This window comes from Marmota marmota, unplaced genomic scaffold (assembly GCF_001458135.2).
Source record: "Marmota marmota marmota unplaced genomic scaffold, marMar, whole genome shotgun sequence".
Lineage (NCBI taxonomy): Eukaryota > Metazoa > Chordata > Mammalia > Rodentia > Sciuridae > Marmota > Marmota marmota.
Window position 1 is genome coordinate 33,408,874 of NW_025999990.1, and position 19,002 is coordinate 33,427,875.

The 19,002-nt window shown below is 34.1% G+C and overlaps 1 protein-coding gene across 2 annotated transcripts in view; it reads left to right on the top strand.

The window, feature by feature from the left end:
* The window catches only part of LOC107139334 (trafficking protein particle complex subunit 8-like), a 17,753-nt gene extending 342 nt beyond the window's left edge, over nucleotides 1–17,411 (top strand). The window contains exons 1-5 of one of the 2 annotated variants that reach the window (XM_015482206.2): nucleotides 1–209; nucleotides 7,065–7,259; nucleotides 11,888–11,971; nucleotides 14,965–15,054; nucleotides 17,178–17,411. The exon at nucleotides 1–209 is cut by the window's left edge and continues 342 nt beyond it. In XM_015482206.2, coding sequence (XP_015337692.2) covers nucleotides 53–209; nucleotides 7,065–7,259; nucleotides 11,888–11,971; nucleotides 14,965–15,054; nucleotides 17,178–17,356 — 705 coding nt within the window. In that variant the 5' untranslated portion in view covers nucleotides 1–52 and the 3' untranslated portion in view covers nucleotides 17,357–17,411. The remainder of the gene's footprint in view (nucleotides 210–7,064; nucleotides 7,260–11,887; nucleotides 11,972–14,964; nucleotides 15,055–17,177) is intronic. The other variant, XM_048806390.1, reaches the window with a different exon arrangement.
* The last annotated feature ends 1,591 nt before the right edge of the window (nucleotides 17,412–19,002 follow it).

The window sequence follows — 19,002 nt, forward strand, 5'->3', positions numbered from 1 at the left end:
TGCTCTGAGGGTGGGCCGGAGGGCGGGCGTCACCGCTGCGTCTGCCGCGGCTATGGCCCAGTGCGTACAGTCAGTGCAGGAGCTAATCCCGGACTCCTTCGTTCCTTGTGTCGCCGCGCTGTGCAGCGACGAAGCAGAGCGGCTTACTCGTCTCAATCATCTCAGCTTCGCGGAGCTGCTTAAGCCTTTTTCTCGCCTCACTTCCGAGGGTATGTGGTGTCCTCCCTGTTTCTCTGGGAGAAGGAAGTTGGGGGCGGGTAGGGGAGAGAAGGGCGGTGTTTATGTCCCGGAGCCGGTAGAGTGGTGGCTGCGGCTGTGGCCCCGCGGTGCCCCGGGTGGCGGCCGGAGGAGGGGCCTTGCATGAGATTGTCAAGACAGAGCGCTCCTAACCTCCAGCTTTTCTAGGCATTTGCTTCCTCTAACAAGCCGCGTCGTTAAGTAATTAATATTAAACGAAAACCTGAGTTTCAAGAAGGGCACTGGGACTGTTCGCACGGGCTATAGGGAAGGAATCAGACACATTTGCAAGGCAGCAGTTTAGCAAGATGTTGCCTATTAAGTCGTCAAGGTGTAAAGAACAAGAAAGATTTGTCATCCTCCCCTGAGTGTTGAACTGGAGTTTTCAAAGTTATTTTGATTATTATCTAACGTTGAGGCTTATCTGTCTTAACTTCTGATTAGCTATTTTTTTTCTTTGAACATTTTAAATATTAGGTATATAGTATAACCTCTCGAGAAAACACATGTGTTATATGAATAATAAAACTTGTAACAACTTTTTGCCTGAAAGATGAGGAAGTTAAGGACAATCGTGATTCATTTAGATATTTGAAGTTATTTAGATTTGTAGCAATAGAAAAGTCCTAAGTTTTGGTTTTCCAATAGTCGTTTAATCATAGAAACATGTGTTTTCATTGAGGAGTTATCTATTTTCTCTAGCTTTAGATTCTTCATTAAAGTAAAAGATATTGGTTAAACCATTCATAATTTTATTTGATCGGGTAATAAGTGTGGTTTAAACCAGTATCTTGCAAACAGACCATTGCAAAAAGTACAAGTTCTTTGTTAAGGTTTATATAGATGAAGGGTTCTATAATAAACCTTTTGTCAAGTGAATGACTGATGTTGATTTGGTTAGGGTGACTTCTCCACCCAAAACAGTGCTTCACCATAAATTTCATGTATTTACATGCTACAGGTGTTCCTCAGAATGATAGCTTCAATTTTGCTCTGTATTTAAAGAGGGACCTGTCTCAAAAAAGAAAGAAAGAAACAATACAAAAGCCTCAAAGTTTGGAAACTCTTGGATTTTCTTCTGTTTCTACCTTAGCCATTAGTCTCAGCTCCTCTGATGTTGAACTAGGTCAACAAGAACAACAAAATGCCCTACATTTTTACAAATTCTTAAAAAACACACGAGTGTCAGTTTGACTTTGATGTGTGTACTCTTTCCTATGTTGTTAATAAAAACAATAATGCTAATACCTGATACCTGGTTTTTGTGGCTTTTCTCTCTTAATATTCATTGAATCCTTCATTATTATTGCCATTTAAAATTTGAGGACATTGAGGCACAGTGGTCTTGTCCACAGTCTTACATTTGGGAAAAATTTAAAAAATATGCCGCATAACTCAAAACATTGTGTTTCCAATCATCACATCTCCTGTCAATGTCAAGAATTACTTATTTATATTGAAGTACAGTCCTGTCCAATAGAAATATAATCCCAGGAATTGGGGATGTAGCTCAGTGGTAGAGCACTTGCCTGGCATGCAGGAGGCACTGACTTTGATCCCTAGCACCAGCTCCCCTAAGATAATATGAGTCATGAATATAATTAAAATGTTTTAGTAACTACATTAAACAACTAAAAGAGAAATGGTGAGGGTTTTTTTTTTTTTTTTTGTGTGTGTGTGTGTGTGTGTGTGTATGTTTGTGTTGGTGATTGAATGCAAGGCTTCTTGAATACTGAACAACCTCTCTGCCACTTTAGCTACACCCCAGCCAGGTGAGATTAGTTTAAATAGTATATCTTATTTAAGCCTTACTTTACCATTTCAATAGACATTCAGTGTAAGATATTAATAGGATATTTTACATTCATTTTTATTGCTAGATCTTTGAACCTTGGCATGTTTTACACTTAAATTTCTACTTGGTGTAGAAATATTTCAAGGGCTCAGTAAGCCACAGGTGCCTTCTGTATTAACTGTGCAGTGATATTCAGTATCAGTACACTTCTGGTTTTACAGACTGAAAAGATTTAGGGAGCGAACATAATGAAGTATATGTTAATGATAGTTGGAGAGGTGGTGGATAGGAAAGGGCAATCATTCCCTATGGGGGAGAGGATTTTGGGGTCAGAATGGTAAGGGCAAAAGGTATAAATTATGATTGAGAGGTTGAGGAACAGTGGGGAAACTGTTTCTGTTGGGGATAGTAAGGCAGAATGCCAAGATAAGGAGGACCTTGGATTCTAGGAAGAGGATTTTTAGATTTCATATCTAATGGTAAATGTGAGGCAAGGCAGTGAAATTTTGGGAGGTAAATGAGTGGTGTGGTTTACAAGGATGATAAGAGTTGATATAAATTTTAACATTTAACATGATTAAGATATGGACTGTGGTGGTGGCATTAGAAATTTGGTGAAAAGGATTTAATTTTTCTGCGGTTTAGTTTTTTTTTCTGGTAAATATGTTTTGGGATTTTTTTTTGGTGGGGGGTACTAGGGAGTGAACTCAGGGGTGCTCAACCACTGATCCACATCCCCAGCCCTATTTCATATTTTTTACTTAGAGACAGGGTTTCACTGAGTTGCTAGGCTGGCTTTGAACTTTTGATCCTCCAGTCTAAACCTCTGTGCCACTGGGATGACAGGCATGCACCACCACGCCCAGCATGTTTTGGGATTTTTAACAATTGGAACAGGCACCTTTTATGTTACCTGTGGTGATTCCTCAAAGATAGCTTTTGTTTAGGCAGCAAGGCATGAAAATATCACTTCAGCAATATTATTTAAGAATATATCTATAATAAGTTAATACTTTCTTACAAAGAGAAAGGAATGTTAAAAAAAAAAAAGATTCCGTTGCTGGCCTGCAGGTATGCTGTTACTTATGGTAAAAATTTGCTTTGAATGCCAACATCAGGTATTGTCAATCCAGTGCCAAGTATTTTTGTGAGACTTATTTTTAGGTTTCAGTGGGAAAATGTAGTTTAAAGTTATACTTGAGGGAGGGTTGTTAGAACAAATTTGAGTACCATTCATGTGTATGACCTTAATAATGTTTAGGCTTGAAGTCTTAGTCAATGGAGAGCCATTTTAGGTTTTTTATATACACTTTTAAAACCTGAAGTGTATTTCTTACATTATATTAAAAATGGTTCTTTGGGTTGGGGCTGTGGCTCAGCAGTAAAGTGCTCACCTAGCTCGTGTGAGGTGCTGGGTTCGATCCTCAACACCACATAAAAATAAATAAAGGTATTGGTATTGTGTCTTGTGTCCAACTACAAATAAAAATATATTTAAAAAGTGGTTCTTTTTAAAATGTTTTTTTGTTTTTGTTTTTTGGTACTGGGAATTGAACCCAGGGGCACTCAAGCACTGAGCCACATCACCAGCTCTTTTTTTGTATTTTATTTAGAGATAGGGTCTCAGAATTGTTTAGTGCCTTGCTAAGTTGCTGAGACTGGCTTTGAACTCATGATCCTCCTACTTCAGCCTACCGAGCCTCTGGGATTAGAGGTATGCACCACTGTACCCAGCTATTTTTTTATATTAAATGTTGGAGACTTACTGTTCAGTACAAATGTTGTGATCGTAATACCTTTTTTCCCCACCTGTGGTGTTAAGGATCAAGCTCAGGGCCTTGTGTATGCACTCCATCACTGAGCTGCATATCCCCTTAACATTTTTTGAAGAATCTCTACTGGCCATTTGTTTTGAAGAGTGGTAATGTTAGTATTAATTAGCCAAGCCTTGTTGTTTTTGCTTACCAATAGTTCTTTGATAATTCTAAGCAGTGGTTCAACATATCATTTAGAAAGTTTATAAGTTTTAAGAAACTTTCACTTAAACACTAGCTTTTGAAATATATGGCTTTCATTTTTTTTAATATTTATTTTTTAGTTTTAGGTGGACAAATATCTTTATTTTTATGTGGTGCTGAGGATTGAACCCAGCGCCTCATGCATGGTGGGTGAGCATGTACCACTGAGCCACAACCCCAGTCCCTGGCTTTCATTTTTGATAGGTGTTATTATTTCAAAATTGATTAGACTTATTTAAAGAATGAAAAAGATTGGAATGAATTTTTTTTCATAAATCTTGAGTAGTTTCTGTATGAACTAGGAAAACTGGCGATTAAAGTAGGAAATAATCTTTGCAAGATACTCTGTGCCTCTTGTTTTCTCAAATATTGTTAGGAACATTTCATCTTAACTATTAACTACCATGTTGTTGTAACTAGGTAATTAATCTCCAAGGTTTTCAAGTATCAAACTCGGTAAAATTCAAGTCAACTTCTGTGTGTGTGTGTGTGTGTGTGTGTGTGTTTTGATGGTATAGGGGATTGAATTTAAGAATACAACTAAATTGAACAATTCTGAACCAATGTTTATAAATCTCATAAACTGAAGCAAGGACTATAGCAGGGTGGAGGTACTGGAGTGAGAAAAGGGATTTGGGCACTGATTATTTTAAAGAAGACATTTTATTTTTTATACCAGTGGAGTGCTAGGCAAGCATTCCACTGTAGAGCTACATCCCTATCCCCCAAAGGAAGGTTTAATACATACATGGCTACTTAGGTTGTTTGATAATTATGGTCCAAATTTAAGGAAAGTACTTTTTCAGTATGTTTCTAAAGATATCAGAAGTGTATCACAGTACTCTTAGGGTTGGTTGGTTTGTTTCTGTTACATAATTAGACCAGCTGGGAAGTTTAATTAGGGAGAGAGGCATGTATGTGTTTATTTAAACTAGGAAACGTAACAATTACAGAAGAATGTAGAGAATTCAAGAAGCATCCAGCTCTCCATTTAATAAATATTAACCCTCTGTCATATTTGCTTTTTATCTTTACTTTTCCTTTAAAAGGAAAGCAAATATCATTAGAGATGAGGGTGAAGTCCCCTTTCTGCATCACATTGGTCTCATTTCATCCTTCCATAACCATAGGTAACCACTCTGAATGGATTTGTGTGTATACGTGTGTGTACATATATTTACAGTATAGGTGCATATTCATGACTTATTTAGTATTTTAAAATTTTTAGTCTTGTTTTTGACTAAAAAGTTTTAGAAATCAGTGGAGAGATCACAGGATATTTATAAAGACTTGGAATACAGGTAAGTCTGACCTTTAAAAAGCTTGTTTGGTATAAAGCATTTTCTACTCAGGAAAAAGAAAATATTTTTGTGTGGGTAGGTACCCCAAACCAGTTATCCCAGTGTACTGCTGAGCTACATCTGCAACCCTTTCTACTTTTATTTTGAAGCAGGTCTTGCTAAATTGTCTCTTCGTATAGGATAATCCATGATGCAGTCAGAATAGATGATGATGGACCTCCTGCTGTTTATATGCTTTTGTCACTAGTCACTAGGCATGGTGCTCAGTGCTTTACACTTACTTTCTGAAATAAATCCTTAAAATAACCCCTTGAAGTAGATAGTAATCACTTGTAACAGATGAGGAAATTGAAACACAGAAAAGTTAAGGAAGTTTTCAGTATAATCCAGATAATAAATGATGTGTTGGGATTTAAATTAAGGTGTGGCTCCACAAGCTAGTTCTTTAATCTTTATAATGGACTGCTCCTAATATTACTCTGGAAACTAACCATCTTGTTTGATTATGTGAAAAAGATATGCTTATATTTTTCAACTGTGTACTTTGAGTACTGTGTTGCTACAGTCATTTCAGAATCTATTTCTTGTCCTGCAACTCTGAACCACTGTTTATAAATCTTAGAGACTGAAGCAAGAATGTAGCAGAGTGGAGGTATTGGAGTGAGAGAAGGAATTTCAGTGTTGATTATTTTAAAGAAGATACTTTATTTATTTATTTTTTGCTGGGGATCGAACCAGCAAAAAAAAAATGTTATAAAATATGTACAAATGCATAATCTTTTATGAGTGCTTCTTAATCTGGTTTAAATGGTAAACTTTTTCATAACAAGACTGATAAGTGAAATAATATATTGATTTGTATAATAAGTTAGCTGCATTTGTCATATAAGGTGAGCATTCTACCAACTGAGCTGTATCCTCAGCCACAGGAGATGCTTTATTTTTTCTACCAGTTTTAGGGTTACAGCACAATTGTGCAGGAAGTAGAGTTCCCACATATACCTGTTACTATACATGCCCAGTCTCCCTCACTATCAATCTTTTATGCCACAGTAAGAATTGATTTTTATTGTTTTTATTTTGATACTGGAGATTGAATCCAGAGGCACTTTACCACTGAGCTACATTTGCAACCTTTTCTGTTTTTATTTTGAGGCAGGGTCTTGCTAAGTTGTCCAACTTCCCTCCCGAGTCACTGGAATTATAGGTATGAACTACCTCATCAGACTGGGCACTGACTTTTATGATAGTAAATTAAAATGAAGACGGAAGACTAGGAAAAGAATAGTGAAGTTCATTTACAGCATTTAACTTCCTTTTATTGATTACCTGTACTGCAATTTGCAATGAGACATAGAGACCACCATAGACCTTACTCTGCCTGGACCATTCTTAGGGTGAGGTCAAATTAGAGATTTGAATGGATGGTGGTTAGTTTCCAGCAACTCTAAATATAGAAGAAAGGAAAGTACCTACTGTAGGGAAATTATGAGCAGCAGCATAATGTGAGAGGAAGTAATCTTATGGTTAATAGACTGTCTATCTAGCTCTTTTGATATGGAATATTGTAAACCACTTGTATTTCTGAAAGTGTTCCACTTGGAATTCCTAGTTTCTGATTTGAGTAGGCTTTTTGTTTGAAAGCCATTAAACCAGTTTTGATTTATTGTGCATTATAGAATTAATTTCGTGTTTTTTTCCTCTCTTTTAAAGTTCATATGAGAGATCCTAATAATCAGCTTCACATAATTAAAAATTTGAAGATAGCAGTGAGCAACATTATTACCCAACCACCTCGGCCTGGAGCCATTCGGAAGCTTTTGAATGATGTTGTTTCTGGCAGTCAGCCTGCAGAAGGATTAGTAGCTAATGTGATTACAGCAGGAGATTATGACCTTAACATCAGCGGTATGTAATAAGGTTTATTATTATTTTTGAAATGAAAATCACTTTTGTTAGAAAAAGTAATCTGTGAAATCATTGAAGATCATTCAATAAATATTTAAGTATATGAAGTGCTGGAGCCTGGTCCTATAGGACAATATTTAGAAACAATCCCAGGAATTTTGGCTCTTTATTTTATTCTGGTACCTAATACCCAGAACATGTATTTAATAAATATTTAATCAATGAAAAACAGTAGATAACATTTTTTTGGTGACATAGTAATATTATAATTAAATAAAAATATTGTTATTTTAATCTTGTTTGGTGATAAGTGGAGGAAATGTTTATAAAATATGAACAAATGCATAATCTTTTGTGAATGCTTCTTATCTGATTTAAATGGTAAACTTTTTCATAACAAGACTGATAAGTGAAATAATATTGATTTGTATAATAAGTTAGCTGCATTTGATGTGACTCTTTTCCATTATTAAAGTCTTAAGTTTACTGAAAGAGGATGGGACAGGTTTTTAGAGGAAAAGGATCAGAAGTACATCACCTAGTTACAATCTTTCAACAACCTTATAAAATAATCTTTTTAGGCCAATATAATTTATCTAATACTTTAATGTCTCCTAATAACATATTAAAAATTTTTCTGCACCTGTAGAGAATTTACGTAGCATGTTTTAGGTCACAAAGTTAGTTGCGTTTGCATGGTTAGCAATATTTGTAAAATTATTTTGTTTAAATGTCCTGTAATTTCTTCTTTCTTTGCCATTAGTTTTAATTTCAGTAGCTTAGGTTAATTTGGTAATTTAATTTTCTTATATTTGGTGTGGGGGATAGACTCAGCGCCTTGTACATGGTAAGGCTACACTCTACTACTGAGAGGGATTCAGTTTGATTTAGAATATTATGATTATCTTTACTAGTCAAAAAAATCTGAATTTCAGGGTACATATTTGATAAGTGCCCAGCATTTATTTTATTTTATTTTTTGTGCTTTTGAGTATTGAACCCAGTGTTGCTCTACCACTGAGCTACACACTAGCTCTTTTTAATTTTTATTTTGAGACAGGATCTCACTAAATTGCCCAAGTGGCCTTAAATTTGTGATTCTCCTCTCCTCAGCCTCTGGAGTAGCTGGGATTACAAGTGTGTAAGTGGGCCACTAGGCCCACCTGAATAATGTTTTAAACATGATGTGGAAACTTGAATATTTCCCAGAGAAAGTCGTGAAGTTTGAATTTTGTCTGCCATAGTTTGTAGTGTGAATGATAATGAATCAAATGCTAAAGTGTCTTTTAAGTTTTTATACTACAATATCCTTAGTTAGATGACTTGAATAAATCACTTAGTGTTTCTAGACTTTATTTCAATCTTTGAAAACAAAAGTTTCACTAATTGTTTCTTTAGACCTTTCTCAGACCTTTAATCTGGTGATTCCATTTTATGGGGTCTTAACATATTTGTTATTCATTCAGCAAATATTTATTGATTTCCTACTTTATGCTTTACATTGTGATATAGAGATTTTTTTTTTTTTTTTACATTGAGAGATATGACATGTTTTATCAGTTCTTAATCTAGTAGGGAGACAATCAGTAATCATAATACATCTATTTGATAATACATTATAGTCATAATATGTTGTAAATACAGATATGGAATATCTGATATGCTAAAGTGCTAAGGAGACACGGTTATTACCTATCATATTAAAAATAAAAGTATCGATTTTATAATATAAATATTTCCCTGACCTCCAAAGCCCCTCTCCTCTTTTCTCTTAAAACATGTTTGTCAAAATGATGTATACACATAGGCATAATGCTAAAAAGACCTATATGGAAAAAATAGCAATGCTCTGCTTTCTGCTGTCTGTCATACAATTTCCCTTAGTGTTTTCCTCTAGTATTATATGTTCTAAGTAATATTTTTATAGTGTTATCTATGTCTTAATTTTAAATTTTATTTATTAACTTCTAATTATGTTTAAGAAGTTCTTAGCTTTATCACTTCTCTTCCTTTTTTCTTCATGTTCCATATACAGTTTCCATGATTTCTGCTTAATATTCACTGTGGTCTCTCAAAATTCCTCAGGAGAATTTTAAAATTTGATTAATTTGTAAAATAATCTGTTTATTCTCCTTGCAGAAGTCTTCCTATTTCATGTGTTTTTAGTAAGGATGATATTATCTGCAAGTGAACTGAAACTTGCTTTTTGGAGGGGTCAGAAATTTTTGGATATTATAATAGTTTTGGTTCTCCAAAGGCTTATGTTCCATGTATTTTTTAAAAAATTTGGGGGCTGCGTTTGGTGGTACAACATGTAATGCCAGCTACTCAGGGGACTGAGGAAGGAGGAATGCAAGTTTGAGGCCAATCTGGGTAATTTATTGAGACCCTATCTGAAAACCGAAGAAGAAGCTCAGTGGTAGAGCGCTTGCCTGCCTGATAATTTGTAAGGCCCTAAGTCAATCTCAAGTAATGTTTTTTTTTTTAAAAAGTATATTGGCAGGTAGGGACTGGGATGTAGCTTAGTGGTAAAGCATGAGCTTAACATATTGAAGCCTGGTTTGGATCTTTAGCACTGCAAAAAAAAAAAAAAAAAGAAAAAAAGGAAAAAAATAGTTGGGGAGAGGGAGTGATTAGGAAAAACATTGAAAATCACTCATTGGGGAAAGATAATGAAAAAAAAGTTGATAAACACTGCTCTGCTCTCTTTGGGACTGTTTATTCTCCAAAGCTCACTCCATAGCTGTCATCCTGGGGATTTCTTTCCCTTTTTACGTCACTGTATTTCATTCATACCTTTGTGTGCATTTCATTGATTTGGTGAAGGGGATGTCTCCAATAACTGCCTGAGAAGAAAGGCAAATTTTTAAGACAGTTAAAAATTTTGAAGCCAGGCGTGGTGATGCACAATTGTAATCCCAGTGGTTTGGGAGGCTGAGACAGGAGGATTGTGAATTCAAAATTAGCCTTAGCAAAGTGAGGAACTAAGCTACTCAGTGAGACCATGTCTCTAAATAAAATACAAAATAGGGCTGGGGATGTGGCTCAGTAGTTGAGAGCCGCTGAGTTCAATCCCCAGTGCTCTGCCCCCCCCCCCAAAAAAAAATTGAGAATTGAATATCTGAGAAAATATTTTTATTTCATATAGTTTATTGATTGTTTGAATGTATACAGTATTAGTTAGAAATCTTTCCCTCAGAATTCATTCTCTTTTTTTCTAGCTTCTAGTTTTGCTCTTAAGAAGCTAGAACTATTATGGTACATATTCTCTCTATCCCTTCAACTTTTAGAAGATTTTAGAAATTTATTATCCCTGCCGTTTTGAAATTCCATGTTGGGCCTGTTATGACTCGTCCTTCATTTGTATTTTGAGCCCACTCCTTTTGGCAGTCTGGCTATTTACACTCTTTGGTCTAAAGAAATTGTGCTCTTAGAAATTCTTCATTGCTTGCTTCCTAGTTGTTTTGTGCTGTTCTTCCTGGAACCACTGTTAGTTGACTGTAGAACTTCTTTAAGGGTCTTATCTTTTTTTTTTTTTTTAACATCTATTTTTTGAATTTTTCTTTTTTTGTGCCATCTTGTTCTTGGTATCTTAACCCTGAGGATGTTAATAAATTTTTATTATTTTTTTATTGTTAAGTTTTTTCCTATTTTTTTCCGTTCTCTTACTCTTGTTTTTCAAGTTTGTTTTGATCTCTTTCATTTTGGAGACTTTCCTCAAACATTTAGTAAAAGCCCTTAGTGTTATTTTCTATTTCAGATTGAAACATTAAAACCCTGACTGGGCATAAGAAAAGCTTTATCAGTTAGTGGACTTCCTTATTGGGTGATGAGGCTGGGAATAAGCTTGAGCATTGCCCAGTTTTTATTATTTATAGCTCTTTTCCTTGGGGCCATTTAGTTTCTCCAGGGAAGGATTCTCAGATCTGTCGTCTGGCTATCTGTGTACAAGGGGCCTTGTTTCTTTTAGTAGTTTATAAAGTGGGTTAGTAGTTGATAGGAAGAATGTAGTCATTATTTGATTGTGAGAAATTATTTTATCTAATTATGTTATCTGCATTCTCAGGGTCCTGCCAACATCTCTACACAAAGGATGATTGAGTATTATTTGCCTTTAAAAGCAGGTGGAGGCACTATTATAGCTGAACTCTTTAAGAAGATTTTTAAAAGAATTCCAAGTGTTGAGGATAAATAGCAAAAGAAAACTATTCTTTTTGCTTTTTCCCTGATACTTTATGGCACCTTCTTTCAGCTTTATTTATGTATTTATTTTCATACTGGGGATTGAACCTAGCATCCTGAGCATGCTAAGCACATGCCCTCTACTACTGAGCCACAAACCCAGCCCACAGATTTATTTTTGTGGCTTTGAAAACGGGGAATGAAATATGATACGGTATTTAATTCATTTGAATAAAATTCCATTATACAGAATAATGCTCTTTGGAGATTATTAAAAGGAATTTAATCTATTTTAATAAGGTGTTAATTATATGTCCAGAAGTATGCTTCTGATTTTTACTTAATGTAAGTCAGCATTCTCTTCATCCATTCTGTTTAAGAAATAAATAGATGTTAGATATTTACCTCACAAGCCTAGCTTAACAGTGCCATATTTTCTTCATCAGATCGGTCAATTAAAGCTAGTGTTCCTTGGTACAGTAATTGGAAAGACACATTGATGGAATTGAAAGAATCCTCGTTATATACAGGTATTTCTTGTGGTGGTCTCAGTTTTCCAGATTGTTTTCTCTTTGCTCCTTGTCTATTGTCTCTTTTCCCACTCAGCTACTACTTTTCATGTTCATCCCAATTAAGGTCTAATTTTTCTAAAGTGAAGGAGGTCTGATGGTATCTGTTCATCTTTTGTTAAATATCCTATTACTTATTGTGTTTACTCTTGATTTACAACATATTTACTAAATCCGGGTTTTGTCCTTGAATAGTGATTTTGGACTGTGTCTTATTTTTGAAAAGGAAAAATATACTACCCTTCTTTACTAAGACAAAGTACTTTCTGCACAGAGAAACTTTAGTAGGATAACAGGGTTGCTCTTTCAGTTTCTAATAAAGAACATACAGAGATGGAAAGGGTATGCAAAATAGTGATTTTTATCTCCAAATAAATACTAGAGAATTTTTTTTTTTTTTTAAGGAGAAGAAATTGGCACTAAGTATTACAGTCTCCTGTTAACATGAACAGTTTTTAAGGTATCAGCCCCCCCCCCCACTTTCTGCAAAACAAACAGACAAACAAACAAACAAAAAAAAACGTCATTTGAACGATTATAAAAACAGAATGATGCCCTTGATTTATTAGCATTTAGCAAAATTAAAGGAGGACAAAAGAACCACAGTGTATACATCTTCACAGCCCTTTAGGGGAACATATGGCTGAAAGAAAAATTTGCCTTATTAACCTGACTGTGGCCTATCTTAAGGATGAAAGCTCATTTCTGCCGTATATAATTTTAAATTATTCCTTTGCTTCTCACATCCTTAGTTGAGTACCCAGTATCTTTTTGCATCAGTATATAGAAAATTATTGATTCAAGAACTTGTATCTGTGCTTGGTTTTTCTTTTTGATTTAACTTTAAATTCTATATACATTTCCATGGTTTCAAAGTCAAAGCTATAAAACAGTGTATAGGAGGTCTAGTCTATGTTCTTTTCCCTTTCTCATCTTCTCCTTTCTTTTTCTTCTTCCTGTCCTGTACAGATAATTAATTGTATTAGTTTTTTTTGTTTGTTTGTTTTGTTTTGTTGGCTTTGGTGGTACTGAGGGTTGAACTCAGGGCTTCATGAATGCTAGGCAAGCACTCTACCACTGAGTTACAACCTTAGCACATATGTATTAGATTTATTCTTCTGTTATTTTTTTAATGTAAATAAATACATGTATTGCTCTTTGTTTTCTTCCTTTTCTTACACAAAAGTGCATACTTTTCTCTTATTTTTTTAATTTAAAACTTAATATATTTAAGTGAGCACTTAGTTGCAGCACAGAGAGACCTTCCACTTTTCCCACAGCTGCTTAAGTGTGCTTTTTAATGGTTGTACCATAGTTTATATAACCTCTCTCCTCCTGATGACATGAGGGTTTTCTAGTATTTTTGTTATTACAGGTAATGTTATGATGAATAGCTGTTTTGAAAGATCTATTTTGTTTATTTAGAACTCTCAATCCCCACTATAAAATGTATTCCTTCTCATGACAATGTGTCTATAATTTAAGTTTAAGCAACAATGATGCAAGAAGGTAAAGAGAATGATAATTAAAATATATACAAATCTGTAGTCACTTAACCATATTTGTGGAGAAACCTTCTTATTTAACCAGTTTTATTGTCTCTTTTTCTTGCTATTGGTACTAAATGAAAATATCATGTTAATTTTGAGGCAGAAACTATTTTTGACTTATTGACAGGATATGTTATTAGTGAGAACATTGGTTTTCTATTGTGAATAGATACTAGTCTGTCACTCATTCTCCAATTTTTTGTCATTTTTTGGGTATAGATATACTATTTGTAGGGATATTTTTCCTCTTTTATAGTAGAGAACATGAAATTGTTATAATAATATGCCTCCTAATCAGACTACAATATATGTGTTGTTCTCACATTGTATTTGTTGGAATTAAATTTTTGTATATTTGGCACCAGGTACACTGTTTGGTCAAAATGTATGGCTTTTTTCTTCAACCCTCCAGTCATTTAACTTTTTTCTTTAACCCTCCAGTCATTGGTATTATAAGTTGAACACATATTTGCTGTGTTTCAAAAGTTAAGATGAAAACAAAGAGAATTCGAGGTTTGTTATTCAGCACATGTAGTAAAAATAGAATTTCTTTTTAGTGAAACTGTGATTTAGGTAATCTGCTTTAGCCTCATAAAGCCAAATAAGTTCAAATGAAAAAAGACTAGATGTAATATAAAGTGATTAGAATGGAACAAGAAAGAGTTGGCACTCCAAGAATCATGTTATATACAATTATACAAAAAATGAAAATACTCAGCTTTGTATTTGATAAGGTAAGTATCCTTTGAAATTCCCTTTGAAGAAGCTTTATTGTAATCTTACTCAAAGAATCAAATTCTAGAGTTTATCTACCACACCAATATTGACATTTTGAGCCAGATAATTCTTTGTCGGGGGATAACCTTGTCCTGTGCATTGTAAAATGTTTTCATTTTCCTTACCTCTTTCTGTAGAGGCCAGTAGGCACGCCCCCCCCCCTCCAGTTGTAACAACCAGAAATACCTCCAGACTCTGCCGGATGTTTTCTCAGGGGTTAAAATCAATGAGAACCAGTGCTCTAAAGTATTGTTTATGAGTAGGATCTGCTTATGACAGTGTGATTAGTAACACTGAACTTTGGTTCTGAAATATTTTTATTCACATAAGTTATATTAGAACATTAATAGGTAAGTGGGTAGTGGGAACATTGTGGAGGTTTGAGAATAACTCGATTTTATTTTTGCAAATACATATACTCTAATGTATGAATATATTAGGGTGAATGACTCAATATGTGTGTGTGTATATATATACGTGATATGTATTTTAAGGGACAGATGAAAATGCTTGCTTAATGATAAAATTATCATTTTTAAATATCTTTTAAGAATATGGAATTGAAATTTCATTTGTTATGAACTGATTTTACTGAGGAATTCTAACTTTATATATTGTTAATTTTAGCTACTACTCCATGGTTTGAGTCTTATAGAGAGACCTTTCTTCAGTCGATGCCAGCATCAGATCATGAATTTCTGAACCACTATTTAGCATGTATCCTTTACTTCAATTCTCTTAAAATCAAATATTATGGAAGTTATTACTCTCAGAAATAATTGAATGAAGGCAAAATTATTGAAAGGTTATATGGAGTACAGAAATTATTATTATTTTTGGCAGTACTGGGTACTGAACTCAGGGCCTGGAGCATGCTAGGCAGGCATTCTACTACTGCGGTGTATTCCCAGGCTGATAAATAGTAATTAGTATTAACATTTATAAAAATAATAATTATTATTTTTGGTACTGGGCCTCAAACCCAGGGATATTTACCACTGAGCTACATCTCTAGTTCTTTAAAATTTTTTTTGTAACAGAGTCTCCTAAGTTGCTGAGGGTCTTACTAAGTTGTTCAGACTGGCCTTGAACTTGCAGTCCTTCTGCCTCAATCTTCCAAGTCGCTAGGATTATAGGTGTGTATCACTGTGTCCAGTGATAAATTATTTTTTATTGATGATATATCAAGTTTTTGTTATTGTTATTTTGTTAAATGGCATACTTGATGTATAATTGCTATAATAAATTAGTTTTTGATTTATTTTGATTATAAGACTTATATTGCTTATTATTTTTCTAACTTGTGTATATTGTGCTTAATTAAATTTTTTTAAAATTTTAATTTGTTATATAAGACAATAGCATGCATTACAATTCATATTACACATATAGAGCACAATTTTTTGTATCTCTGGTTTTACACAAAGTAGAGTCACATCCTTCGTGTCTTCATACATGTACTTAGGGTAATGATGACCATCGCATTCCACCATCTTTCCTACCCCTATGGCTCCTCCCTTCCCCTCCCGCCCATTTTCCCCTTTGCCCTATCTAGAGTTCATTTAATCCTCCCATCCCCCTCTATCTCCCCAGTGTATTATGAATCAGCATCCTTAAATCTGTGAAATCATTCAGGACTTGTTTTTTGGGGATTGGCTAATTTCACTTAGCATTATATTCTCCAGATCCATCCATTTACCTGCAAATGCCATGATTTCATTCTTTTATTGCTCAGTAACATTCCATTGTGTATATATACTACAATTTCTTTATCTTCATATACTGAAGGGCATCTAGGTTGGTTACACAGTTTAGCTATTGTGAATTGTGCTGCTAAAAACATTGATGTGGCTGTGTCCCTGTAGTTTGCTGTTTTTAAGTCTTTTGGATATAGACCTAGGAGTGGGATAGCTGGGTCAAATGGTGGTTCCATTCCAAGTTTTCCAAGGATTCTCCATACTGCTTTCCATATTGGCTGCACCATCAATGTATGAGTGTGCCTTTTCCCCCACATCCTCGCCAACACTTATTGTTGTTTATATTCCTAATAGCTGCCATTTTGACTGGAGTGAGATGATTGGAGTATTTTTGATTTGCATTTCTCTAATTGCTAGAGATGTAGAACATATTTTCATATATTTATTTATTGATTGTATATCATATTCTGAGAAGTGTCTGTTCAGTTCCATGGCCCATTTATTGATTGCGTTATTTGGTTTTTTCGTGTTAAGATTTTTGATTCTTTATGTATTCTAGAGATTAGTGCTCTGATGTGCATGTGGTAAGAATTTGTTCCCAATTAGTAGGCTCTCTGTTCACCTCACTGATTGTTTCTTTTGCTGAGAAGAAGCTTTTTAGTTTGAATCCATCTCATTTATTGATTCTTGATATTAATTCTTGTGCTATAGGATTCTTATTAAGGAAGTTGGGGCCTAATCCGACATGATGGAGATTTAGGCCTACTTTTTCTTCTAATAGACGCAGTATCTCTGGTTTAATTCCTAGGTCCTTGATCCACTTTGAGTGGATGAAATTGCACTGAGGCAGAATGGAGATAAGCATGATGTACAAGAATCTGTCATTATGTTGATAGTTATATAATTTTGATATTGTCTATTTTAGGAATTTCCTATTGAACATGTAAATAACCTAAAAACTCTGAACAAAAAATCTTTAAGATTTAGAACTTTGAAGACGTGGAGAAATTATTTTGTGCTTGCAGTGAAAATCTATGAAATCATATTTTTTTCTGGTTGGGAAATATCTCCTTAAAGTTTATCTTAATAAGATGATCATATTGTGCAATAAGTGATAATTACCTTAATAATATGGTTTACAAGGTATGTTGGTAGCATCATCTAATGAAGTTGAACCTATGGAACAGTTTTCAAAATTGTCACAAGAGCAGCATCGGATTCAGCACAACAATGATTATTCCTACCCTAAGTGGTTTATACCAAATACACTCAAATATTATGTACTTTTACATGATGTAAGCGCAGGAGATGAACAGAGGTAAGTTTTATTTTTAATTTTTTTCTTATTTAATGATTTAACATTAATTTGGACATGGCTTGTTTAAGTTTTGGATTTATTTTTTACATAAAAAGTAAAAATTTGTTGTAGTATAAATTTATTAATAATAGAATTAGTTTTATCTTTTTTCTGGAGTTACATCCAACAACTGAATCATTTAATGTAGCTTTCATATATTTACCCAAACTCTCTTCAATAGACTATCTCTTACATAGTCTTTGTATATAAAACACTTGAGGTTCTATACCAGTAGACCGTAATTGTTATTTCTTACATTATGTAAAATTATTTCTCATTTCTTTTCCCTGTCCCAGTTTTGCCTTTAACTTTTCACTGCCTGCTATTATAGGCACCTCGGTTTTCACTGTTTCCTCTCTTGTCCAGCCTTGGTTTTCTTCACATTCTCAAAAACATCCAAACAGCCAGGTGTGGTGGCGCACGCCTGTAATCTCAGTGACTTGGGAGGGTGAGATAGGAGGATCACAAGTTCGAGGCCAGCCTCAGCAATTTAGTGAGACCCTCAACATCTTGTGGAGACTGTGTCTCAAAATAAAACATTAAAAGGACTGGGAATGTAGCTCATTGATAAAGTGCCTCTGGGTTCAGTCCTCAATACCAAAAAACAAAACAACAACAAAAATTCAAGCATTTTTTTTTAAGTTTCCTTTAATGTTCATTATTAGCGATTTGCAGTAATACTTCTACCTCTGGGATTCATGAATCAGTTGTATTAAAAAAAATAAATTCTTGAAAAATAAATATTAAAAGCAGTTTATTTATTATTTTATTTGTAGTTTATTTTGGTCTTTTTTTCAAGGTGTGGATCAAATTAATCTGTTGTTTTATTATTCCAATGTAAGTGCTGTACCACTAAGCCATGTCCCCAGCCCCTGTTATTTTGATACTTCGGTACCATTTAGGATATCTAATTTTATAATAATTTCTTACCTATGTTCTGAGCACAAACCATTATTCATTGAGTGTTGGGTATTGAACCTAGGATCTTGGGTATGCTAAGCACATGTTTTACAGTGGGCTACATCCTTTGCCTCATTTTTAAAATAAATTAAAATAAATTAAACTCAATAGAACCACAGAATTACTTTGAGGATTGTCTTTAGAATTTTTGGAAATGTCTGTAGCCTTATTGGATAAAGAATATTATTTACATAGTAATAATTTGAACTATCTATTAAAATTAGTTTCTATGAGTTCTGTAGGGTTTATATCTTATATATTAAATGGTGGTTATAAGGATATTTAAGTAGTCATTGAAGTAATTAGATCAGTGGTTTTATTTTTAGTGGTATCATTGGTACAGTGAGCTGGAGTTTGATTTATTGAACTTGAGTATGTATATACATATATTTATATAAATTTTAATTAATTTTATTAATTTAGACTTTATAGAGTATGATATGATTTAGTTGTTTGCTCGGCTTGTTTTGTGTAATATCAGCATTTGCAGTTGAATAATTCAGGTTTTTTTTTTTTTTTTTTGGTTCCACTCCCAGGATAGCTGATTGACTGAAAAACACCCATTTTAACTGGTTTAGCCTTGTGGACCCAAAAGTTCATTTCCCATAGTTTGTACTATTTGCTGCTGCTTTTTTTTTAAGAGAGAGAGAG